Here is a 26,646-nt window from a genome sequence, read left to right as displayed (position 1 = left end):
CAGGTTAGTAGAACCGTGATAGGAACGGGAGGTGGTGAGGGAAAAATTAACCGTCAGCTTAACCATGCAACAGAGAATAATAATAGACAATATCAAAACTTGAAAGAGAAAAAAAAAAAAAAAAACCCTGAAAAAACTGTAGAGCTAATACCAAACCCAATAAATTCCCATGCATTGTCCTGTCACACCGTGAAGATGGAGTAGCTCAATCATGTTCCCGGTGACGTCAATGTAGACCGTAGCAATTCGGCAGGAGGGTAACAATGGGAACCCCAAGGGTACAGAGAGTGAAAGGGAGGCTCGCAGAGACCCTGCCGGGGGCCCATATAAACCGGCGCAGGAGGGGTACGAGACAGCAAAAACGTGGAGGAAACGTCCAAGCACAAGAAAGAAGGGTCCCGTTGAAAGAAAAGAAAAAAAAAAGAGTGTCGAGGTTACCCGGGGGCCTGAGCAGAGTCCACTTCGATTAACCAGTGTGAGAGGAGTATGCCGTGTCTCTGCGAAGGGAGAAACAAGATAAAGCATTGTTTGTGCATCACCTGGCTGTATGTACAGGCATAGTCAGGCAAGGATGGAATTGATGCCCCCGGCCCCAAGTCCGCCACCGTCCCTAAAGCAACGGAGGGGCGATCAGCGTCAGACAGCGGTCAGTCCCACCAGGTGAGCAGTAAGTTAACACGGTGCAAACCAGCATACATTGCCCACAGAGCTTGTTAATATTGTAAGGTCTCCCAAAGGGGGCAAGAGCACACACCCCACCATGGTGGAGATGATCGTGTCCGACCCCCGTGGAAGGCACCACGCATTGCAGACAAAATGGTAAAGTTTAAGGAAAACATATAGGAATACTGCAACTTTTTCCAGAAAAAAAAAAAAATCATGTAGGACAGTACAATGCATAAAGGCAGATCGGGGGGCTACATGGAGGAGAGGCCCCGATGCAAGTATTTGCGTACAATCAGGAGAAACGTGGGTCCCACAGTCAGAGGGAAGTAGAGTCCTGGGCATTGAGGATCACAGGGGGAGAGTGGTGACGGGCACAAAAAAAAAAGGAAAGGCATGGGAACAGGGAGTCGATGATACGTTACTGATCCAGAAGCCGGAAAGTGAGAGGTTGGTGGACATAGTTCAACGGTTGTAAGGTGTCGGCACGACACGACGGCACAGAGTCAGGCTTTTGCTGTAGTAGTCCTCCAAGCTGTGGAAAAAACGACACTTAATGGAGAAAGTTCATCAGACAGTTAGGGAAGGAGAAAAAAAAAAAAAAAGAAAAACAGCATCGGAGTTTGAGAAACACAGAAACCAGGGGAAGTAATGGGAGTGAACGAGGCCTGTCGGTATCAAGGTCTGTATGCCATAGGCGGCAAAGAGCCTGAGTTAGGCCTCCAGCCTAGCTCGGCGGTCCTTCGGAGGTTTGGTAGGGCTGTTGGTGTGAGCTGAAGATGTGGGAGCCTTAGCTGGACGGGACTCAGATGGGGAGCGATGTCGTCTGAAGCGAACATCCTGGGCGTCCATGGGTTCCATAGCAGAGGCGACCAGTGAGGAAGAGACAGGGCGGAACTCAGCGTACCAGTTAGGCAGGGGCATGTAGGGGATGCCCAGGGTAGAACAAAAGTGTGGTAAATCCTCGGGGACTCGGAGAAGTGCTGTGCGACCCTTAGCGGAGGCCGAAAGACAAAATGGAAATTTCCAGCGATATACAATGTTTTTGGCTTGCAGGGTTTCCAGCAGTGGTCTCAGCTCCCTGCGGTGCTGTAATGTGATGCCGGAGAGGTCCTGGTAAATCTGGACAGTGGCCCCTTCCAACTCAATACGCGGCCTGTTCCTGGCCTTCCTCAGGATATCCTCCTTCAGGCGATAGTCAACCAAGCAGCACACTATGTCTCTCGGGGGGTCACCCTCCCTACCTTTTGGACGTAGGGCCCTATGTATACGTTCCATATCGATGGGGGATTGGGGAGGCCTGTCCAGGAGTGAGTTGAACAGCGATGTAATGGTGGGGGTCAAGAGGTCCCCCTCTATCGATTCAGGCACCCCTCTAAGCCGGAGGTTGTGGCGTCTGCCACGATTATCCAGGTCCTCCATATGGCGTTGCATGTCCCTCATTTGGGCAGTGTGCGCGTCAGCTCTGTAATACAAGTCATTTATGGCTGAGTCCTGCAGAGCATTCACCCGCTCCGTCTCCTGCACCCTGCCAGTGAGGGAGTGAATGTCTGCCTTCAGGTCCAATATGGCGGCCCCCAGCGTGTCCTTTATGTCTGCTGCAATGGCGCGGAGGTCGTCCATGCAGAGTTGTCTGGGCGGTGGTGGTATAGCTGGGCCGGGATCAGGGTCCCCTGAGGTGACAGCGGCATAGGATCGAGCGGATGGAGCCGTGGCGGTGGCGGTAGGAGAGGTGCGGCCCGTCGGCGCCATGTTTGCTGTCTGGGAGCGGAACAGCTCCGGTATGCTGGGGCTGAGCCTGGTGCCCGAATCTCTCGGGGAGCGGGAGCGAGTGACAGAAGAGGACCGGGGTGTGGAGGACATCCTTACCGGCACGATCGGAGGTGAGCTGACCCTGCTAAGAAGCGTAGTAGGCTCGTGGCGGCGGGAGCTCTCCTAACAAGCAGCCATCAACCCGCGCGGTCAGACCATGCCCCACATACACTTTTTTTGATCATATTTTCTATTCCGCTATTTAATCAAAACCTTTGGGTATAAACAATTAAATTGCGGGATAGTCTGTGTCGGTACGTGTGAGATACACCTTTCCAATTTTTGGGATGCATCTCATACTGCCGAGGATTTGAGGGTGCTTCAGTCTGCCTCCTGCCTGTTCCGAACTCCTCCTACTCCTCATCCTGCCTTTAGGGTACAAAAAATTGTAATTGGGGCCTAGTTGGTGTTTGTACGTGTGAGATACACCGTTTTGTAAAATTTGTCCTATTCCACTATTCAATATACACCCTGTTTGAGTGTAAAAAATGAAATTGCGGGATAGTCTGTATCGGTACATGTGAGATACACCTTTTTAAATTTTTTTGGCGCATCTCCTTCTACCACCGAGGATTGCAGGACGCTTCAGTTTGCCTCCTGTTCCCAACTCCTCCTACTCCTCTTCCTCATCCTGCCTTTAGGGTACAAAAAATTGTAATCGGGGCCTAGTCTGTGTTTGTACGTGTGAGATACACCGTATTATAACATTTTTCCTATTCCGCTATTCAATATACACCCTTTTGGAGTGTAAGAAAATTAAATTACGGCATAGTCTGTATCAGTACGTGTGAGATACACCTTTTAAATTTGTTTTTTGCATCTCCTTCCACCGCCAAGGATTGCAGGGCGCTTCAGTTTGCCTCCTGTCCCCAACTCCTCCTACTCCTCTTCCTCATCCTCCCTTTAGGGTACAAAAAATTTTAATCGGGGCCTAGTCTGTGTTTGTACGTGTGAGATACACCGTTTTTTTATCCTTTTTTCTATTCCGCTATTCAATATACACCCTTTTGGGGTAAAAAAACATTAAATTGCGGCATAGTTTGCATATTTGACATATACACCCGTGCAATACTGTTGTTGTTTTGTTCCGCTATTCAATAAACACCTTTCTAGGGCAAGATCATAAATTACAAAAATATGAGGAGACCGTCAAATAGGGGCCGTGGCCTGGGTCGTGGTGCTGCTGGTAGAGCTCCTGTTGCAAGGAGAGGATGTGGTCGATCTGTGCCAGCTACACGCACAAGTGAAACACCTTCCTCAAGTGTTAGTAGGCGACAAAACCTGCATCAGTATTTGGTAGGGCATCATACGCCTCTAGAAGTGATGAGGCCAGAACACAGAGAGGCGATAGTAGATTGGTTTGCTGCTGACAGTGCCTCCAGTTCCTTCACATTGTCTCCCACCCAGTCTACTGCAGAAAGGTCAGAGTTGGCACCTGCAGCCAATGTCCAACTGTCTTTCACCTCACCCCCTTGCAAATCAGGCAAGCAGTCTGAGCCCCAAGCCATACAGCAGTCTCTTCTTCTTTTTGAGGACTCTGTCAGCAGGGTTTCCCAGGGCCATCCACCTAGCCCTGCCCCAGAAGTGGAAGAGATTGAGTGCAGCGATGCCCAACCACTCATTTCTCAAGATGAGTACATGCAAGGACCATCGCAGCACGTCTCCGATGATGTTGAAACGCAGGTGCCAACTGCTGCGGCGTTCAGCATTGTGGAGACCGACAAGGAGGGCAGGGGTGAAGACTGGGTGGAAGATGATGTGGAGGACGATGAGGTCCTCGACCCCACATGGAATGAAATGGAATGAACATCATGCAGGTGACCTGAGTAGTTTGGAGGAAGAGGCGGTGGTCGCACAGAGCCACCAGCACAGCAGAAGAGGGAGCAGGGTGCAGAAGCGGAGCGCCCGTGCCCTAGACACTACGCCTGCTACTGCCCAACGCAGCAAGGGAACGAGCGCACCAAAGTCAGCTCAAAGGAGTTCTCTAGCGTGGAAGTTCTTTAGAAAATGTGCTGATGACAGGACACGAGTGGTTTGCACCCTGTGCAATCAGAGCCTGAAGTGAGGCATAAACCTTCTCAACCTGAGCACAACCTGCATGATCAGGCATCTAAGTGCAAAGCACGAGCTGCAGTGGAGTAGACACCTTCAAAACCAAGAAACGTCTCTGGCTCATCCTGCTCCCTCTTCTGCTGCAGTCTCGGCATTACAAACATGAGCTCACATGGGTTGAACTGACAGTAAAGAACGTAGTATATGATGGCTAGAGGTACAGTAGGCGTTCACAGTATACACAAGTTGGTGGCGGGCTGTTTAGGCCGCAAACATGAGCTCACATGGGTTGAACGGACATCTTTTTTTTTACGCTCCAACATTTGAGCCACAGAAGCCTGCCTTTTTCCAGAACAACGTGACGACAGCATCATGGAAGGTTGAGTGTTAGACAACTGTGAGGAGAAGTAGAAGGAGGAGGAGAAGGAGAAGAGGCTGGACGGTGAGAGCATGGAGTGTGGCTTTATGGGTTCTGACAGTTTTTCTCCCACTGGGCTTGGTGATGGGATTTCAGGTGCCTTCTTAAGGCGGTTGTCCCTAGGTGAGTGTTGGGCTTACCACGACTTATGCATTGACTGCAAAGGCTGCAGATGGCAACACTGGTGTCAGCAACGGACACCCCCCCCCCCTCCCATACCCACCACTGTGCACAGTGCAGCCATGCATGAACCTCACCCAGCACTCTACCATCCAGCACCATTCTCCATCCATTGCCACTTGCCAGCCCACTAGCCCAGTACAGTACTGTCTGCTTTGAAGGGGGCACGCACGCTGCATTGAAAGGGGGCATGCTGGTCACTACATTGAGGGGCATGTATGCTGGTCACTACATTGAAAGGGGGCATGTACAGTGCGCATGAGCGCGGGCACGAGAACGGACATTTTCTAGTCGCGCTCCGCACATCACCACAGACAATCCAGCTAAATACAGCGGCGGGAGGCTAAGTGGTGGCTGGGCTCTCTCCCGGAAGGTTCGTGAGGTGGTCATGCGGCGGGGATCGGGTGGACTGCCCAGGAAAAGGCCCTACAAGCGCGGCAACCAGAGGGATGGACTGCGGCCTATCTCCTCCGGGAAAACTCCCTCCCCAAAGATGGCGAGGGGCAAGCAGAGCACTCCGTGCGGTCGGGACGCGGCCCTGGAACGGCCTCCCACTCCAGCATCTCCCAACTTGGCAGCCGATTCCCCCTCAGTGGAGGACATGGGTGACCCCTTCTCCTCACAGGCATCGGGGGCATCCAGGAGATCTACGGGCGCCGGGGTGAGTTACCAGCTACCCTCCCACCGCCCCCGAAAATGTCAGGCTCCCCGGGCTCCTCGATGGACCGGAACATGGCTGAAATGGCGGATTCACTGTCCAGCCAGCCTAGCCCCACGGGAGATAATCTGGCGCCCCCCCCCCCCCAGGCCCCTTTTCGGGTGATGCAGTGTTATTAGCAAGGTTTTCCACAATGCTCCAGCAGGAACTGTCCAAAGCATGTTCCATCATCACGACTGATATCAAACAGGATCTTCAGAGTTTTGGGGCAAGACTTGACACTATTAAAAGCAAGGTGGATGGCTCTCTGCTCCAGGTCAATCAGAATACTAAATTAGTGCCTGAGCTTCATGAACGGTTGGAGGAGGCCTATTTCAAAATTGAGGATCTGGAAAACGGATCGGGCCGTTATAATGTGCGCATAAGGGGTCTTCCTGAGACGCACCAAGACCTGGAAACGGCAGTCCAGGACCTTATGAGAGACTTGATTCCGGACATTTCTCCACATCAAATGGAAGTGGACAGGGTGCAGAGGGCCCTGACTGCACCGCGGCCGGATGGTCTTCCCCGTGACATCATTTTAAAGCCGCACTACTACAAAGTTAAGGAGAAGATGATGTCAGCGGCCAGGAACCGCCGGGACCTCACTCTGCTTGGCTCCCCAATACAGCTGTTCACGGACCTTGCCCCTTCCACAGTGCAGAAGAGCCGCACTCTTAAGCCTTTGCTTCAATGTTTGATGGACAATCATATCAAATATCGTTGGTCCTTCCCCTTTCGGCTGTCATTTACTTTCAACGGCAAGAACCACTCATTCACCATTTTCCATGCCGGAGAGGATTTGCTTCTGAAACTAGGCATCTTGTCCAGAGAACCGCGTTCTCCACAGTCACCATCGGCTGCCCAGCCTGATCGCCCGCTATCCCCGGTGTGGTCACATCGAGGCACCCCCTCCGCTGGGCAGCAAGGGGGCAGGTAGGGGCGCAAGACCTGAAATGTAGCCAGGATTACTTTTGCTTGTCCAAGCTTTTCTATTTTACCTGACTTATGTTCGTTGAAATGTTGATTCCCTTCCCTGTCAATCCCGGCGGCGCCGCCTTGACTCCCTGCCTTTATATGTTTTTCGGATTGTTGATCGGGATGTTACCGTGTGCCACTCCTGTGAACTTGCCCTCCTCTTGTGATGGGGGCAACCTCACGACACATGCCTCAGGTTTGGGAACTGGGGGAACACAATTCCCAAGTACTTTCTATTGTGTATTGCATTAGTGCCTTATCGGCATGGGGGGTAAATCCTCCTGCCCTCTCCTATTCTTTCTCTAACTTTCTTTTTCCTTCTCTTGGACCCAGGCTCTGTGTGCTAGCCCCGTGCTGCTGCTCCCAGACTCCCCGGACGGAGGGATGTTGAATTTTGCCAAGCTGGGACTTATTACGCTGCGACCAGGTAAGAGTGCACTGCCAAACCACCATGTCACCCCCGGGTTCCTCTAGATTCACACTGATATCACATAATGTGCAGGGCTTTAATTCTCCACTGAAGCGCACCAAGGCCTTCCTACAATACCAACGCCAGAAAGCGGACATTTTGCTGTTGCAGGAAACTCATTTTTCTAAAACTTCTGCGCCTAAATACCTCTCGGCTCATTATCCCCAATTTTATCTATCCTCGGGTCAGGACAAGAAGCGGGGAGTAGCTATCTGTTTTTCTCGTGGGGTCCAATTTACTCCGGTCACGGTGGTTGGGGATAGAGAGGGTCGGTACCTCATGGTGGTGGGCCTTGTTCATGATCAACTGGTCTCTTGTGTCTCTTATTATACCCCTAACACAGGTCAGATAGCATTTTTTCAGGATATTCTGCTCACGTTGCTTCCCAAAGTGCAGGGCAGGGTGATCCTAAGGGGGAATAGCAACCTCCCTCTAGAGAATACACTGGACAAGTCCGTCCGGGGCGTGCCCAGGTATAGACATGCACCGAAGAGCGGTTCCAAATTGGCCCGACTTCTTCACGACTGGGATTTGCTGGACCTGTGGAGGGAATATAAACCGACTCAGAGAGACTACACACATTTTTCTCATGTCCATGGTACCTACTCTCGCATAGATCACGTGTTTGCCAGCTCTGCCCTTGCATCATGCGTGTGCTCTGCACAGATTCTGGCGACTTCTTGGTCCGATCATTCACCGGTATTAGTGCCGTTTTCGGCTTTGTGGTCCACTCAGGGTCCTTCTCCGTGGCGGCTTAACGCGGCTTTACTTAATGACCCTGGGGTCCTGGGGGAAATTGAACTAGATATTAAACAGTTTTTCCAGGAAAATAGGCCGGGTGATACGTCCCCAACCATTACCTGGGCGGTCCATAAGGCTACTATTCGCGGTAAATTGATTCGGATAGCGGCTAGACTAAAACGTACCCGGGAGAGCACAATAAGAGTGCAAGAGCAAACACTGAGTGCACTACTCCTTGAGCAACGGACACACCCCCACGTAGATATTAGACACAAAATTGATGTGGCCAGGCTGGCGCTGAATTTGATTCTCACGACCCAAGCGGAGAAGTACCTTCGGTGGTCCCGTCATAGATACTATACTATGGGAGATAGGCCTACCACTCTATTGGCGCGGAAGCTGGCCCCTCGCCCCTTTACGGCTGCCCTACCCAGGTTACGGTTGCGGACAGGGGGTCCTCTCTCGCAATCCTACCCTGCTTACATCTGAATTCACAAGGTTCTATTCCAAACTTTACCGGGCTCCAACGACCTACGATCGGAGACTAGCCGACTCATTTTTTGCCGACCTGAATCTGCCCTCGCTGTTACAGTCCCACGTCGATCTCATGAATGAGCAGATCGCGGAATCGGAGGTACTACAGGCGATTAAGGGATTACATCCCACCAAGGCCCCTGGGCCTGACGGTTTTCCGGGGTGTTTGTGTTCCTGGCCAACGAGTTCAACCTGGTTTTTAATGCAGACTTTAGCGTGTTTGTCCTTTGTGTATACTCCTATGTACCACATATATGCAACCCCATTATATACTTTCTCAGAAACAAGGACATCAAACAGACATTTATGAGTTCTGCTATAAGATTTATGAGTTTTAAAGTGAAGAATGATGTCAGAGTTAACACAATAACTAAATAAACAGAATGATTCATTCATAATCAATAAATCTGGGAATTGGGAATTCTTGTAATTTAAAAATAAGTTTAACACTCAAGTGGACTGGAGCTCAAACACATGGTGATCTTGGTGACAGCTTTCTAGTTTTGCGCATGTATTCTGTTGTTATTTTACATCTTAAGACTGGCTGTTATCATTTGCAGTCCTGACATGAAACTACAAGTGAAGGGCTAACAATGGCAGTACAAGTGAAGGGCTAAAGAAAGTAAGGAAAGGGCCCAAAAGTACACAATGAGGTGTTTCTTAGTTGTGGAGCCTGGCCTCCTATACTATCTGCTGGTTCTAAAAATATTCTTTTATACCCTGCCTGTTGGTCCTGGAATGTAATCGCTTGTGCCATCTATGGGTGCTAGCAGGCTGTTTACACAGACATAGGTGCAACAACTGTACTCAGGTAAACTGTGTTTAGTACTTTCTGCTAGGTGGTAGTGGGTTGTACAATGTGGTGTAATCTAATGTAAAGTCCTTCAGACTTTAGATGGCTAGATTGTGGCCAGTAAGAGTAGAAAATCCTCTGGCAACTCTGAAAATAAACACTGCCTTAGGCTTGATGGTCAATGGGAGTAAATCAAATTACATAGAATCTGTAGTATGTAGGAGGGAGACTATTGCGCCATCACTGGTATCAGAGAGAAGAACAGTACTCCATCATTGGTGTGAGTGGGAGGTTTAGTGCCCCATCATTGGCATCAGTGGGAGGAATAGTGTCCCATCATTAGTATTGACAGTGAGAGAAATAGTGTCCTATCGTTGGTATCAGGGGCAGGAATAGTGTTCCTATCATTGGCATCAGCGAGAGGAATAGCGAACCATCCTTGTTGTTAGTGAGAGGAATAGTGCCACGTTATTGGCATCAGTGGGAGGAATAGTGCCCCATCATTGCTATCATGGGGGGAATCTTGCCCTATCACTGGTATTAGTGGGAGGAACAGTACCCCATCATTGGTATTAGTGGGAGAAATAGTGCCCCATCATTGGTATCAGTGGCAGGAATAGTGCCCCATTATTTTTATCAGTTGGAGGAATAGTGCCCCATCATTGGTGTAGGTGGGAGGAATAGTGTCCCATCATTGTTGTCAGTGGGAGGAATAGAGCCCCATCATTGGTATCAGTGGGAGGAATAGTGTCCCATCATTGGCATCAGTGGGAGGAATAGTGTCCCATCATTGGTATCAGTGGGGGAAATAGTGCCCCATCATTGGTATCAGTGGAGTGGAAGGAAATAGTGCCACATCATTGGTATCAATGAGAGCAATAGTGCCCCATCATTGGTATCAGTGGGAGGAATAGTGTCCTATCATTGGTATCAATGAAAGGAATAGTGCCCCGTCATTGGCATCAGTGGGAGGAATAGTACTCTATTCTTGGTCTCAGCAGGAGGAATAGTGTCCCATCATTGCTATCGGTGGGAGGAATAGTGCCCCATCATTGACATCAGTGGGAGGAATAGTACTCTATTCTTGGTCTCAGCAGGAGGAATAGTGCCCCATCATTGGTATCAGTGTGAGGAATAGTGCCCCATCATTGACATCAATGGGAGGAATAATGCCCCATCATTGGTATCAATGAGAGGAATAGTGTCCGATCATTGGTATCAGTAGGAGGAATAGTGTCCCATCATTGGTATCAATGAAAGGAATAGTGCCTCCATCAGAGCTGGGACAAGGCCATCCAGCGCCCAGGGCGAAGACACCAAACTGCGCCCCCCCAAGATGTAGGAACATAATGTTTTAGCAATATAAAAAAGAGAATTGAGCACTAATTGGCACACTTAGCCCTAAGAAGATATTCCCTTTCCAAGCCAAATATTTCCACAAACAAATATCCTCCCTCCTCCCAGTACACATCTCTCCCTGCTGAAATCCCCCTCCCTGCACAAATCTTTCCCCCCATCCTCTCTAAGCTCAAAGCCTCTCTCTTCCCAAATGTTCCCTGCTAGCACAACTATCACTACTCAAAAAAGCTCTGTTAGCGCACATTCTCACCCCTCAAATTTCCCCTCCAAACACAAATTCTCCCCTCTCCAAATCCCCCCTCCCAGCACAAATCTTCTCCTCCCCCAAATGTCCCCTCCTAACACAAATACCCATCAATTTTCCTACTAGCACAAATCCTCTCCCCCAAATCCCCCCCCCCCCTCCAAAAAAAATGTTTTCCCTTCTTGCACGAATCCCCCCTCCTAGCACAAATCCTCTTCCCCATCCCCCCAGCACAAACCCCCCAAATTCCTCCTCCTAGCCCATCCCACCAAATCCCCCATCCTAGCACAAATCCCCCCTCTTAGCACAAATCCTCTTCCCCCATCCCCCCAGCACAAACCCCCCAAATTCCTCCTCCTAGCACATCCCACCAAATTCCCCCTCCTAGCACAAATCCTACCCCCAAATTTCCCCTCTAGCACAAATACCCCCAATCATCCCTACTAGCATAAATCCCCCCCTTTCCCATTTCTAACAGCCCAAAAACTCCCCATCCTGGCACAAATACCCCATCACCTCTTCTAGCCAAACCCCCCAAATACCCTCTTAGCCCAAATCCCCCCCATCCCCCCAGCACAAATCCCCCCTCCTGGCACAAATCCTCTTCCCTCCATCCCCACAGCAAAAAATACCCCCTCCTGGCACAAATCCTCTGCCCCCCCCCTTCCCACAGCACAAATATCCCTCCTGGCACAAATTCTCTTCCCTCCATCCACACAGCAAAAATCCCCCCTCCTGGCACAAATCCTCTCCCCCCCCCCCATCCCAGCAGCACAAATCCCCCCTCCTAGCACAAACCCTCTTCCCCCATCTACCCAGCACATATCCCCCCTCCTGGCACAAATCCTCTTCCCCCAACCCCACCGCATAAGTCCCCCCCTCCTGGCACAAATCCTCCCCCCCATCTCCCTAAATCACCCTCCTAGTACCCCCCAAATGTTCCCCTTCTAGAACAAGTCTTAATTTCCCCCTAGCACAAATCCCCCCATCATTCCTACTGGCACAACCCCCCCCCCCCCAAATACCCCTTTTTAACAGCCCCAAGACTTCCTGTTCTGGCACAAATCCCCCCACCCCATCCCAATAATCTCTTCAAAGACAATCCCCAAGTCCCCCCTCCTGGCACAAATCCTCACCCCCCCAGCACCCTCCCCCCAATTTCCCTGCTAGAAGAAATCTTATCTTGTCATCTCTCAAATTCCCCATCCCAGCACATCCCCCCCCCCCCCCCCATATCGATCCCACCTAGAAGTAATCATCTTCTCCCCACCCCTCCTAGTACAAATACTTTTGGGGGGATTGTCCTGGGGGGGGGGGGGGAATAAGAGAATTTGTACTAGGAGGGGTGGGGAGGAGATGATTACTTCATGGTGGGATCGATATGGGAGAGGGGGGGGGGGGATTGTGCTGAGATGGTGGAATTTGAGAGGTGACAGGATAAGATTTGTGCCCCCGGTGCAGACAGTTCACCCTTTCCTCCAGACCTCAGATACAGCGCGGCACATCAATCTGTGATCCTCCTCTTCTGACTGGCTCCTTCTCATCTTCATATGTCAGAGCGGAGGAGGAGCCTAGGAGAAGACAATTCCTCAAGCTTTGCACGGAGAGATGCGGCTGCAGAAGGGGAGAAGATTGCGGCTCAGGAATGACACTGGATGTCAGATCGGGACTATACAGAGTTTGTTATCCCCTCTCCTCCCAGCAAAAAATGTGGAAAGGGGGCGGGTAACAAACTCTGTATAGTCCCGATCTGACATCCAGTGTCATTCCTGAGCCGCAATCTTCTTCCCCTTCTGAAGCCGCATCTCTCCGCTAGCCCAGCTGTCCGTGCAAAGGTTTAGGAAATGTCTTCTCCTAGGCTCCTCCTCCGCTCCTCCTCCGCTCTGACATATGAAGATGAGAAGGAAAAGCCGAAGTCCCGATCTGACGACCGCTACAGTGATAGGAGTCAGTGTGAAGCCTGGCGAGAAGAGAGAGAGAGAGTACATCCCGCTCTCTCCTCTCAACTAATAGCCACAGAAACACTCTTGGCAGCGCCCCCTCCACCTCCCATGCTAACGACGCCCAGGGCAGCCGACCCTGCCGCCCACCCCTTGTACCGGCCCTGGCCTCCATCACTTGTGTTAGTGAGAGGAATAGTGCTCCATCACTTGTGTTAGTGAAATGAATAGTGCCCCATCTTTGGGGCACATATTGATGTGTCCACTCTGTTCACTCCTCTCCTTCCTGTCTCTATCCTCTTGTAGTATTGTGAGCTTGGTTTCTCCCTGACTAAAGAGTGCCCGTTGAAAATTGGAAGGAGGCAACCGCTGACCCTAAAACATTGTGAGTACTGACCAGAATTCTGTGCCCCAGTGAATACATGCAGATTCTCTTTACTCCAGAAGGCCCTTATATTTGCTGGCTTTGTGGTGTTCTCTTACATGGATTGTTTCAGTTATAATCTTCTGCTCTAGTGTACAGAGACTGCCTAGGAGAAAGAGAAGTGTCCTCTTGTTCTTCATTCTTCCTGGGGTATTCTCTAGTCTACTCGTGTATCTTTTCCAGGTTGTGATTTCATATAAAGTAACAATGTAAGGTGGGTGATTGTGGGATTTAAAATTGTAACAATGTTTCTGAGTGCAGCATAAATGTTCACTCAGTGCTGACACCTAGTGGTCAGTCGGGGTATAACACTTTGGTGTGTTTGCAGTAGAATAGAGGAATATATACAGTCAGAATGTGGAGATGATCTCCACAATCCAGAGAGAATCAGGATGCGACTAGAAGAAAATCTGGAGGCATCCAGAGCCCTGCAGAGGAGAGGACACAGCTGAGGCGTGAAAGAGGCAGAAATCACAAACGTACCATAAAAATAAATGACTTAAATGTCATAAAAAAAAAAAAAAAAAAACTTAATTATTTTTTTTTTTTTTTATTCCCCCAAACATACCTCAATTCTAATACTGAGCTCCATATTGTTCTGATCGGACAGTTACAGTATTTAGGGGAAATACTGGCACAAAAGATCAACACAACACTGCCACCGTGCGGCCATTTCATCAAACAGCAACAGGATGATTTATTTTTTTACGCTGTAATCGTAGAACAAAGACAATAAATGCGGCTCCAAAGGAAATACATAAAAATCATTGGATCAAACCATTTAAAAATTAAAAAAAATCTGATTGTTTCAACCCCCTTTAAGTGTGTGTCTACACATTTGTTCATCATTATTATTTTTTTTTTTTTTTCCTAGCAGGAATGTCATTTTCTGATCGTGATGAGTGATTTAATATATTTATTATTACCAAATGTGCATACAATGAAAGTTAGTGAATGTTATAGTGCATGGGGATGGGATGAGAGCTGTGATAGTAGAAATATCGGCTTAGAAGAGTCTTTAGGAGAATGTATTTCCACCCAACCATACAAAGAGCCCCACATATGTGTTTTTTTTTTTGTCTCATTCTTTTTTTTTTTTTTTCAAATATCATTTTATTGAAAAGTTTTCCTTCTCTTTTATAAAAAAACAAAAAAAATAAACAGTACGACCACAATACATGTTTCTCTCATTCTTTATTAATGTGATAAATTGTATTATTACTGTCAGGAAAAGGGCACTCTAAAGGCAAACACTTTGTCTTCTTATTCACACTCAGACTTGTAATACAGGTGAATAGTAATGAGGGGAAATCTCTCATCTCTTTTCATTACAATATATCAGCATTGTTGTTGGGGGATGGGATTGGATCTTCTTATTGTACAACATTACAGGGACTGATCCTCATTGCTCTCCATCCTTTACTTCTGATGGATGATTACATATTCTATACATTCCAAACAAGAATCCTTCCAACTGAAAAGGAACACAAATCTCATCACCTCCTTCACACTCATCAGAAGACAAAATCCTATCTGAAGGAATCTCCCACAACTGCGATTGGATCAACTTTCCAATTCCTTCCTATAAATGGATCCCAGGAATTCCATAGACCGTTACAGTCATCTCCGATCCACTCAGCCGACCTTACCGGGAACATTGATCAACTCAGGGGGATTCATGAACCGAGAATAAGAAATACGTTGGAAATAATAATTTCAGGATGTTTCATTTCACAATACAGAATCCGCCCTGCTATAGAGATCAATAGAAAGTCTACAGAACAAGTATTTTCTGGGCTGAGAACAGAGAGATCTCACAATACATTTCTTTGGATTCCTCATAAGAAGACATTATTACTGGCTGATGAAGGAGACGCCCACAGCTGTGATTGGCTCAGATTTCCAATAGCAGTTTTCAAATTTGCCCGCCAGAATTGTGTAGATCGTTACATAGAAATATTCAGCCCTTTTATACCGCCAAATCCGACACGGAGGAGATCATCAGATGAGACATTTATCGGCTAAATCCCATTATTACTCCAATGCCATTCGTACAGAAGGATTCTCTGTTACTAAACCATGAGAAAACACTTCAATATGTTCTCAGAATCCAGGATCTCACCACTGCTACACACACAGCATGATAGAGAAATGTATTCTATTATAGATCTCTACTTTTCTATATATGATGGGGAAATCATCACATACAGATCTGATCATCAATTTATGTCTCTTTCAGACATTTATCAGTGAAAGATTGTCCTCATATCACAAGCAGAATATGTATAACAAGAAATGTCTGGTAGTAACCATGACACATAAATATGTACAATGAATGAATAAAGAAACTATTTCATGCCTTAAGAACCAGATCGGTTTCCTCTTTGTATCACACAATCCGCCAAATGTTACAAGGTTCTAAGAACGTAAAATTCTCTACAGAATACGAATATGTTGTGGCCACGCCCCTTTCGATTAGTCTCCTATCAGGTCCGCTCAGGTTTAATCAGGGAAGAGGTGTTATTCGTATATATAATTTCTTTTTTAGAGTAATATTCTATAAATATGACATCGTTTTTGACAATAATATCTGGTGATTCGGAGGATAAACGCCAACACCTACCCACTTCAACCCAACAAAGGTCCTTCTCAGGGCCACCCACCTTCTCATACAAAGGGCTGTCTATGTTGATATTTATACATTGCTACCGGAGTTATGTGAGTTTCTAGCAATTTTAGAACAAATTTGTGGAGAAAGAAGGTTCTTTTTAGCTGAACATACACTAAAAGATCCGATTGTACATTTTTCTTTAGTACAAAACTAAAAGGCACTTTATAGCTAACCGACGATTTTTAAAAAAGATTGCATAGTATGTGGCCAGTGTTTAGAATGGCAGCAGATTTCCGTTGGTTAAGATTTCCTTAACCTGCAAATAAAGGCACACTTATCTTTTCAGAAGCCATTTGCAGTGAGGATCCAGACTGGGCCCTCCATCCAGCACTGTGCAGGAGGACGAGGGAGAGGTGGCAAAGTCCCTTTCTGAGGTATGAAGGTGTCTCCTGGATACTCTTACTCTCCTTTCCTCCCATTGATTGGATGCATTTTCATCAAAATGCAGAAAGAGGAATCTGATCCAATGCTTTCCGACCCTCTCTCACTATTTCCTTCTCACCTGCAATGACAATTATATATATATAAATTAAGATCTGCATGCACAGCGTCTAAAGGGCCATACACACTATAAGATTTTCTGAAGACTTTTTTCCTTCAGACTTACCAAAACCATATAATATGAGGTCATACCTATACACTTTCAATTTGTATGCAATCTGGCAGGCCCTTGCACTACATAGAAAAGGTGAATCTGAAGGAAATCTAACCACAAAAGTTGGATAGTGTGTATCCAGCTTTACTCTGAATCCTGAACCTGGATTTGGGTCCCATATCCTAGCAATGTGTCTAATCCAAAGGATGGAGGACAATGGAAACCAGTCCCTATAAGGAGATCATCTGCTTATCTAAATTCACATCAATTCAATGTGTTATATTAGACAATAAAATCATAGAGACTCATAATTGCTGTTAGGACAGACAGGTGTCATTATAACGCATTGCCCCCACCCGGATCACAATCTTCGGTGTCTAATTATACAATCAGATCTCCCAAACATGCATGTCCGGCTCCTTCTTAGATAGAAGTGGGTGGCTCTGAGAAGATCCATTGGGTTTGGTAATAGAAAATAATTGATTGGGTTTACTTGGCGGGCTTGTGGAAGGAATCTTCGAGGATTTTACCGCTTTGGAGGAAATATTTGGAAGCTGAAAACCGACACAAGTGATGTCATTTGGAGGAAGATGAACAGATTTATGAATAGAACTTCTACAATGTCGGATTTAGCGGTATAATGCGGCTGAATCTTCCTAACGGCCAGTAGAATTATGGCGGGAGATTTAAATATAGCAACTAGGAGCCATCATAGACGTGGTCTATTAATAGCCAAGAGGGAAAATAATTTCTGGAAATATGGAGTACAATGTGTTCTGACATTGGAGCTCTATGTAGGTGTGCATGGTTTTGGTTGGATGAGTTTAGCGGGGAGTAGACGATCAGCATAGAAAGATTGGAATGAAAAGAGATGAGAGAATGATGTCCTGTGATCACATTTCCCCTCATTACTATTCACCTGCATTACAAGTCTGAGTGCGATAAGAAGACAAAGTGTTTGCCTTTAGAGTGCACTTCATCTGACAGTAATAATACAATTTATCACATTGATAAAATATATCCTTTTTGAAGAATAGGAATAAAAACTGCGTATGTCCGGCTCTTTGTACAGAGATGTGGGTGACACGTTTGTGATGCTTCGATAAATATATCGTATTTGACTATTTTCCTCCTTTCACTGTAAATTTGTTGAATTATGAGATACATGGACTTTTGATGTGATTAGGATCATGGAAAGCTTTTTTCTTGGCGCTGTATATTTTCCGGATTAGCCGGAATTGATTAACACTAGAAGAGCGGTGCTTGGAATGGAGGGGGGCAGATTACATTTTAATAGAGGCGAGGTCTTCCAGAGTGACTTCTTTACCTCTATATGACATTATACCTGAGTAGCCGCCAGTATAGATTTGCAGCAATATGTGACAATAAACATACTCAGAGTATTTGTATAAAAACATGTTTATCATGGTGAGCAGATAATGATACATTGTATATTAAACATGACATTGTGTAATCAGCTGAGACATTTGTATGTATAACAATCTCTCCCATCACATCACACAAGGATCTCATGTCACCGGCTGATGTTTTTCTTCCAGGCTCCTTCTACTCAGCTATAAATGAGCAGAGTTCTGTATTAGAGGGAAATGTTTCCTGGTGGTCACTCTTTACTCATCTAATGTGAAGATCATTCTAGAGGGAGATGTGAGAAGATTGTTTTCTGTGTAGAATTTGTGTAGAAAAGAAGATAGAAGGAAGAATGGGACACACACTCAGGAGGATGGAGGTGTTTGCAGCCTCTGTGTTCAGCCTCCTCAGCAGCTCCTGGCAGCTGTAAGTGACCCCCGATAAGTGACAGTCCAGTGAGCAGATCGGGTCCCCGATGAAGATCGGACAGCGTTCTATTTCACATAAAAGTCGGTTTTCTATCTACTGGGGAAACACAACAAGAGAGAGAAGATTCTCCAACTACTCCATGATACTGAATGGGCGTGTCTGATGTGTAACCAATAGCAGAGCAGGAGGATTGTTGTGTACCGACCAATAGCAGTGCAGGACGTTTAACTATATAATCCTAGAAGAGGTGAGTGGGGAAGTTTATCTGTCCAATAGACTTTCTAGAATCATGTCTGAGACTGAGAGCGCCCCAGCCGCCGCTCCTCCAGCGGAGCCCGCCGCCAAGAAGAAGGCGACTAAGAAGGCGGCAGCCGGAGGAGGGAAGAAAGGCAGCAAGAAGCCGTCCGGTCCCAGCGTGTCCGATCTCATCGTCACAGCCGTGGCCGCTTCCAAGGAGCGCAGCGGGGTCTCCCTGGCCGCCCTCAAGAAGCTCCTGGCCGCCTCAGGATACGATGTGGAGAAGAACAACAACCGCCTCAAGGTCGCCATCAGGGCGCTGGTGACTAAGGGGAGCCTCGTCCAGGTGAAAGGACATGGAGCCTCCGGATCCTTCAAGATCAACAAGAAGCAGCAAGAGGGCGACAAGGCCAAGAAAGCCCCCAAAAAGAAGCCATCAGCTGCGGCCAAAAAGCCAGCCAAGTCCCCTAAGAAACCGGCGGCCAAGTCCCCCAAGAAGGCAGTAAAATCCCCCAAGAAGTCGGCCAAGAGCCCCAAGAAACCGGCAAAGGCTGCAGCTGCCAAGAAGGTGACAAAGAGCCCCAAGAAGCCCAAAGCTGCACCCAAGCCCAAAAAAGCCGCCAAGAGTCCGGCTAAGAAGGCGGCCAAACCCAAGGCAGCAGCCAAGCCCAAGAAGGCCGCTCCGAAGAAGAAATAAATCCAAGCAGCCGGAGGCCTCCTTCATCTACACCCCCCAAAGGCTCTTCTCAGAGCCACCCACCTCCTCCTAACAGAGCCACACATACCTACCTACACCCACCTCCTCCTAACAGAGCCACACATACCTACCTACACCCACCTCCTCCTAACAGAGCCACACATACCTACCTACACCCACCTCCTCCTAACAGAGCCACACATACCTACCTACACCCACCTCCTCCTAACAGAGCCACACATACCTACCTACACCCACCTCCTCCTAACAGAGCCACACATACCTACCTACACTCACCTCCTCCTAACAGAGCCACACATACCTACCTACACCCACCTCATCCTAACTGAGCCACACATACCTACCTACACCCACCTCCTCCTAACAGAGCCACACATACCTACCTACACCCACCTCCTCCTAACAGAGCCACACATACCTACCTACACCCACCTCATCCTAACAGAGCCACACCTACCTACACCCACCTCCTCCTAACAGAGCCACACATACCTACCTACACCCACCTCCTCCTAACAGAGCCACACATACCTACCTACACCCACCTCATCCTAACAGAGCCACACATACCTACCTACACCCACCTCCTCCTAACAGAGCCACACATACCTACCTACACCCACATCATCCTAACAGAGCCACACATACCTACCTACACCCACCTCCTCCTAACAGAGCTACACATACCTACCTACACTCACCTCATCCTAACAGAGCCACACATACCTACCTACACCCACCTCCTCCTAACTGAGCTACACATACCTACCTACACCCACCTCCTCCTAACAGAGCCACACATACCTACCTACACTCACCTCATCCTAACAGAGCCACACATACCTACCTACACCCACCTCCTCCTAACTGAGCTACACATACCTACCTACACTCACCTCATCCTAACAGAGCCACACATACCTACCTACACCCACCTCCTCCTAACTGAGCCACACATACCTACCTACACCCACCTCCTCCTAACTGAGCCACACATACCTACCTACACCCACCTCATCCTAACAGAGCCACACATACCTACCTACACCCACATCATCCTAACAGAGCCACACATACCTACCTACACCCACGGCACACAGTGCTCCGCATCTCTTCTACACATCTAATAGCACACAGACATCAGAGATGGGCGCTGATCAATATTTCCTCTTCTAGATCATTCACTTGTTTTAGTATGTAAAAGTTTAAAGGAGAATCATTCTAATGATCGGGAGATCTCATCCTCCGCTCATCTTACAATGATTAGGAAGTCTCCTGTGTTGAGAATGTTATAACTTTTTGAGAAGATAAATCTGTATGATTACCTAAAAGCTCCTATTGGCTGATATATATAATTTATATTCAATTGCCTGCCAATATTTTAATGGTTTAAAATATTTGCAGTAACAGTGGAACCCCCAACATGGGCGTCGTGCGATAATAAGTAAAGAGAAACTACTGCTCGTAATCCCCCCCCCCCCCCCGCCTATCCTCATATCCGTACACAATAGTGCTGAGTGAGGGATGGGCAGGAAAATGAATCTCCATACAGATGAATTGTTTTCCTCTCCAATCCCGGATGTATTCTTCCCTGTAATGTGTCCATGTGTGATCTGTGATGACACAGTTCTAGTATGGGGGGAGGGGAGATAGAGGAAAATCCCTCCTGATCCCCATAGTGACATCTCCATGTGGACTGTGTAAGGTTTACCCCCCTCCCCCCACAAATTAAATGGGCTGATTGGTCATCAGCTCTCTAAGCACGATTCCTAATGACTCAAAATCGATTCCATTGTTTGAAATAAGAAATTATTACGTTTCTAGAAAATGCAACTATGTGTCTCCTGAGAGAATGGGAACCAAAGAGACAAAGATTGTTTAATCTGTTCCTAGGAAAGTGTGTTTTACCGTTAAATATTGTAACATTGTATCTATTAGGGAAGATATAGAGGAAGTGTGAATTGTGTTACAGATGAGTTCAATTGTATTTATTACAATAAATCGGCAAGAGAAAGGATGTCCCTTCTAGATGAGAAATGTGAATGTTTTCTGTGTAATTATATTAGAGGTGAGCTTTACTTCCACACTGAGCTTCGGAGCGCAGAGAAGGGAGAGAAAAGAAAGATGTGGTGAAGGTGATCCCGGGGAATGTATAGGAATGTAGTAGCCGGTATTTTCCAGCATGTAGTCGGTGTGATGAGGTAGTATATATATATATATAGAGCTCTGTATATAGGAGGATGTGGTGGCTCTGAAAAGAGCCTTTGTGTTGGGATGATGGGAGTAGTAGTAGGAGTGGTGGTGCCCTCCCCTTCTATGCCCTCTCTCCGCGGATGCGGCGTGCCAGCTGTATGTCTTTGGGCATGATGGTGACTCTCTTGGCGTGGATGGCGCAGAGGTTGGTGTCCTCGAAGAGTCCGACGAGATAAGCCTCTGAAGCCTCTTGCAGAGCCATGACGGCGGAGCTCTGGAAGCGCAGGTCAGTCTTGAAGTCCTGGGCGATCTCTCGGACGAGGCGCTGGAAGGGCAGCTTGCGGATGAGCAGCTCGGTGGATTTCTGGTAGCGGCGGATCTCTCGGAGAGCCACGGTGCCGGGCCTGTAGCGGTGAGGCTTCTTGACTCCGCCGGTGGCCGGGGCGCTCTTGCGGGCGGCTTTGGTGGCCAGCTGCTTGCGGGGAGCTTTCCCTCCGGTGGACTTCCGGGCGGTCTGCTTGGTTCTCGCCATCTTTACTCAACTCTCTGCTGGAACAGTGAATGTGAGGCATTGCCGCTCTGCGGAGCCATTTATACACAGCACTGCCTTCCGATTGGACAAGTAACTCACACGCCTTTCAATGATTGGTTTTCTTAAAAAAAGCGGCATTTTTAAAATGCCCGCCAAAATCTGTACGTTATCTTTGTAAGTAGAGTCACCATCTTTGTGTGGGATGGGGGAGGGGAGTTACTTTACATCATACAAGCGATCTCTATTCTCAAAAAGAGAAAACATTCATCAGACATATCTTTATAGATTTAGGAATTATAGACTGTGAGAATGGACTGGCGGTAGATCTCTACCTTTCTATATGATGGGAAATAAAGGATTCCATGTTTCATTATCAGATCTGTGTAGGATCATGGAACTGACCTCTATCAGACATGTAGCAGTTATAGATTTCCTCATATTAAAACTAGAATAAGAAAAAAGTGAAATGACTGGTAGAAATCATGGCACTGCCAGATATGTACAATGAATCAATAACACAAATATTTCATGTCTGAAGAAGCAGATCTGTCCCCTCTTAGAAACATTGTAAACATGTTGCTGGTTTCTAGTTACAAAGTAAATGAAATTCTCTTCGGAGTATTGAATGGCTGAGGATCCTTTCTATCAGTTTTCCTTCCTGCCAAATGAGAAAATATTCATCAGAAATATGATATAAAATAAAAAAAGATCGGAGATTCCTAATCGGTGTAAGAATTAGAAGATCTGAGATTGGACAGTTTTTCTCCATAATACAGTAAATGAGATGACAGAAAATCCTCCTCCGATCTCACTGATCTGATTATTCCGTTCTTAGTGAATAACAAGTAGAAAGTTGACTTGCACAGCTTATTCCATCCAGCACAATTCTGTACTAACATGGAGGGACAGATCTCTGAGCAGACAATGAATCGTCCCCCCAGCATTGCCCTCCCTGCTCCGGGCAGATCTGGGATCAGTCGGTGTCATTGTTTCCAGATGGATCAGCGCTCAGGAAGTTTTCTATCAGATCCATTTGAATGAAATTGAACTAAACTGCTCCAATGTATTCTCTATGGAGGAGAAACACTGACACCTGCTGGTAAAAAGAGGAATGACTTCCGTGCGGGGATCTGTGAAGAGATACAATGTAATTTCATGGCTTCCTTTCCGAATCCATAGGAACAGAATAAAACGGATAAGTGTGTGCAGTTTGATAACAGAATTACAATTCATAGCTGAAGATCTGAGGAAATGGCATCCAGACTGCAAAATTTATCGGATTATTTTGCATGTTTTTTTTGTGTCAGATAAAACCTTTAGAAGTCGGCAGATGAGGGATCGCTCGGTGCGATCATTATTTCTAGATGTCCCATGTGGATCAGTATTAAATCCTAACACCTATTGCTGAATTCCCCTTTCAATCAAATCCCTGTGTAATAATTATAATAGGTGTGCCGCTACTGCACCTTTCACACATAGATAGATAAATTTTCGGTCTATCTATCTATCTATCTATCTATCTATCTATCTATCTATCTATCTATCTATCTATCTATCTATCTATCTATCTATCTATCTATCTATCTATCTGTCTATCATCTTATGTGGATCTAAGATCGATCTGTAATGAATGATCAATTTGTCTATACAGTGGTACACCTCTAATTAAACAAGTAGGCTAAAAGATCTGATTGCTGAGAATGGGGCATGTTTGATCCAGGGTGTATTGCTGCAGAATAACACATTAACTGATACAGTGCAATGATGTGGTGAGATTGGTTGGTGTATGAGCACTGAGGGATGGAATTGGTTTGTACCCCTCTGGTTATGTGCAGCAGCTGTGCAGGGTCCTATCCCATTCTAATAGAAGATGATGAGAGATCCGGGATTCTGGAGACATAATACATTGTGTGACATCTCATCTGTTCCAGGACTCTGGGGGAACATGACTTGTGAGAGATCAGCAAAGGGTTCTAGATGTCACAATCTATCCGTGCAGTGTATGACCGGAAGGAACCCAGAGCCGAGCGTTCATTGTGGGGACTTTATATAGTAATCTGGATAGGAAGGTCACCAGTGGAAGGTGTTAGAACATCTGTTATAAACAGGAGGATGGATTGAGGGGAGAACTTTATATGCAGGAAGCGTTAATGGTCTATGAAGTCTTCTCTGGTCAAAATATGTAATAAAAAGTCGGCTAAACGATTGTGATAATTATTGGGAAGGAAATGGATTTCTAGAAAATATTGGAAAACTGATAATTCTTCATAAGACAATTGTCTAAATGTTGGGGTGGTTGGAAGAATTTTAGTTTCCATATTGATGGAAAAAAAAAGGGGGAGGGCAGTTGTATGGACATTTGAGTGCGCTCACATCTCTGGTATTCTTCTTTCTTTTTTCCGGTTGGGGTCATTTATCTAGGAGATCTGCACTCTACTAAAAGCTGGGAGGTATTATGTCTCGTTTTGGGTGGGGTGGGGGTGTTACAAATGCTGCATTTTATGGTATTTTTGCGATTTCTATGTACTTCATAATATATTATTTTATATATTCTTTTTTTATATTAGGATACTATTATATTTTATTCACTGAATGTGAATATTCCGATGTCTGAGTATGTAGTGAGGACATTTATTTGGAGGATCCTGGGTGACGTCAGAGACATGACCTCACCAGTAATGATGATCAGGTAACATCCAATGGTCACCCAAAAGGAGTGAAATGTTGTTCTTTCTATTGAACAAAGAGCATCATCGAGCGGGAAATTCAAATCACGGAACTGCTGAGGATTGGATGATTGAGAGCACAGAGAGGCGGACTTATTGTGACGTCTGGACGCGCCCTCCTCCAACCCCTCCCCCTTATTCTCCATCAGGTCCGCCTATGCTGCATATAAAGCGAGGCTGGGTGCTTTTACTTCACATTCGTCTGATACACGAAGAGCTTGGAGATGTCTGGTCGCGGTAAAGGAGGAAAGGGTCTGGGGAAAGGAGGCGCTAAGCGCCACAGGAAGGTGCTCCGGGACAACATCCAGGGCATCACCAAACCCGCCATCCGACGTTTGGCCCGCAGAGGGGGTGTCAAGCGCATCTCCGGTCTCATCTATGAGGAGACCCGCGGAGTGCTCAAAGTCTTCCTAGAGAATGTCATCCGCGATGCCGTCACCTACACCGAGCACGCCAAGAGGAAGACCGTCACCGCCATGGATGTCGTCTATGCGCTCAAACGCCAGGGCCGCACTCTCTACGGATTCGGAGGCTAAACCCCAACATCCACCGACCCACTTCACCCCAACAAAGGTCCTTCTCAGGGCCACCCACCTTCTCCTACAAAGAGCTGTAACCATTTATTTCTCTTAGATCAACTTTTATCATGTCGGAATGAAAGCTTTTTAGCTAAACACACTTGGAATACAACAGATCGAAGCGATCTAGTGTTTATATTCTCTCCGCTTACAATATCGTTAGATCACTTTATTATTTTTCAGCTAGCTTGTTGAGACACCGATAAACCCCTTTCTTAGGCATTATTTCCAGTCACCTCACATTTCTTTATAGAAAAATTCGGGGTGTGATAAGGGGACAATAAATATCGCTCAGTGACATTTCTAGATGATCATTACTCTATTTTCTCATCATAAAGAAAGGTAGAAGTCATGTGACTGTCGTGTTCTGTGTATAGCGGTGGATTCCGAGCACTTGCAATAAAGGACATTTTTTGGTCAGTAATAATCCGGTCACCCCTCTCTAATCTGATTGAAATTAAAGTGTTGATGTTTTTCCAATCAAAGTTCTCCTCTGCTGATCTCAGTATTCAGGGTCGGATTTGGCGGTATAAAAGAAATGGATTTTTGTGTAACGATTTACACAATTCAGGCGGGTGAAATTTGAAATATTGGCCAATCAGAGTTGTGGGAGATCCCACAGCCAGCCACTAATGTCTTTCCTATGAGTACAAAGAAAGTGTGCGCTCCCTCTCCTTTCTCAGAGTAGAGGTCACGTGTTCAGTGACTTTCTAATCATCTCTACAGCAGGGCGGACTCTGAAGTATCAAACAACAAAACGGACGTTTATCAATGTATGGATTATCGTTGTGAAATAAAGGGACCGTTGATGAATGTTCCACAATAGAAGCTGCTGTATTATCGTGATGGTAGATGGGAAGTGTAAAGAGAATTGTGGCGGGAAACATGAAGATTGCAGCAATCAGAACTGTGAGATTCCATGAGAGATGACATGACAATGTATATTTGTGTTGCGGTGAGAGTGAAGGAGGGGGGGGGGGGGGAATTGTTATTTCTAGAATGATTTGTGATGATGAGAAGTAAAGGATGGAGGAGAATGAAGAGGAGTCCCTGTAATGAGAGGACATTGCTCTATAAAAAGGGACACTGAAAGCGTTCCAATATAAACATCTATCATCATTTCTTATTACTGCCACGTGTCATCCTAAGACATTGTTCCCCCCCATGGGGAATCACACCTTCTAGTCATAGTAAGTATTTTATTTCCTACCTGGAAAATAAATGCAATCTTTCATTGTTACAATTAGATCTCCGAATAACAATGTAGATGTATGCAGCTCTATGTATGGATGGGT

At 46.7% G+C, this 26,646-nt stretch overlaps 3 protein-coding genes across 3 annotated transcripts; 2 read left to right on the top strand and 1 right to left on the bottom strand.

Annotated features, from left to right (window-relative positions):
- Positions 1-18,656: 18,656 nt before the first annotated feature.
- On the top strand, positions 18,657-19,301 carry LOC309543973 (histone H1B-like; the record flags this gene model as incomplete). The annotated part of the gene is made up of 1 exon (XM_082276378.1): positions 18,657-19,301. One exon carries the CDS (start codon positions 18,657-18,659, stop codon positions 19,299-19,301), a length of 645 nt encoding a protein of 214 aa, XP_082132504.1.
- Positions 19,302-21,636: 2,335 nt separating this feature from the next.
- Positions 21,637-22,047, bottom strand: LOC309543972 (histone H3.2; the record flags this gene model as incomplete). Its single annotated transcript, XM_082276377.1, has 1 exon — positions 21,637-22,047. One exon carries the CDS (start codon positions 22,045-22,047, stop codon positions 21,637-21,639), a length of 411 nt encoding a protein of 136 aa, XP_082132503.1.
- A 2,950-nt stretch (positions 22,048-24,997) lies between these two features.
- Positions 24,998-25,309, top strand: LOC309543971 (histone H4; the record flags this gene model as incomplete). The annotated part of the gene is made up of 1 exon (XM_082276376.1): positions 24,998-25,309. One exon carries the CDS (start codon positions 24,998-25,000, stop codon positions 25,307-25,309), a length of 312 nt encoding a protein of 103 aa, XP_082132502.1.
- Positions 25,310-26,646: the final 1,337 nt, after the last annotated feature.

The sequence above is a fragment of the Pelophylax lessonae genome (genome assembly GCF_965119305.1).
Source record: "Pelophylax lessonae genome assembly, contig: HAP1_SCAFFOLD_566, whole genome shotgun sequence".
In the NCBI taxonomy this organism is placed as follows: Eukaryota; Metazoa; Chordata; class Amphibia; order Anura; family Ranidae; genus Pelophylax; species Pelophylax lessonae.
Note: the sequence above shows the minus strand (reverse complement) of the source record. Positions and strands in the feature narration are given on the sequence as shown.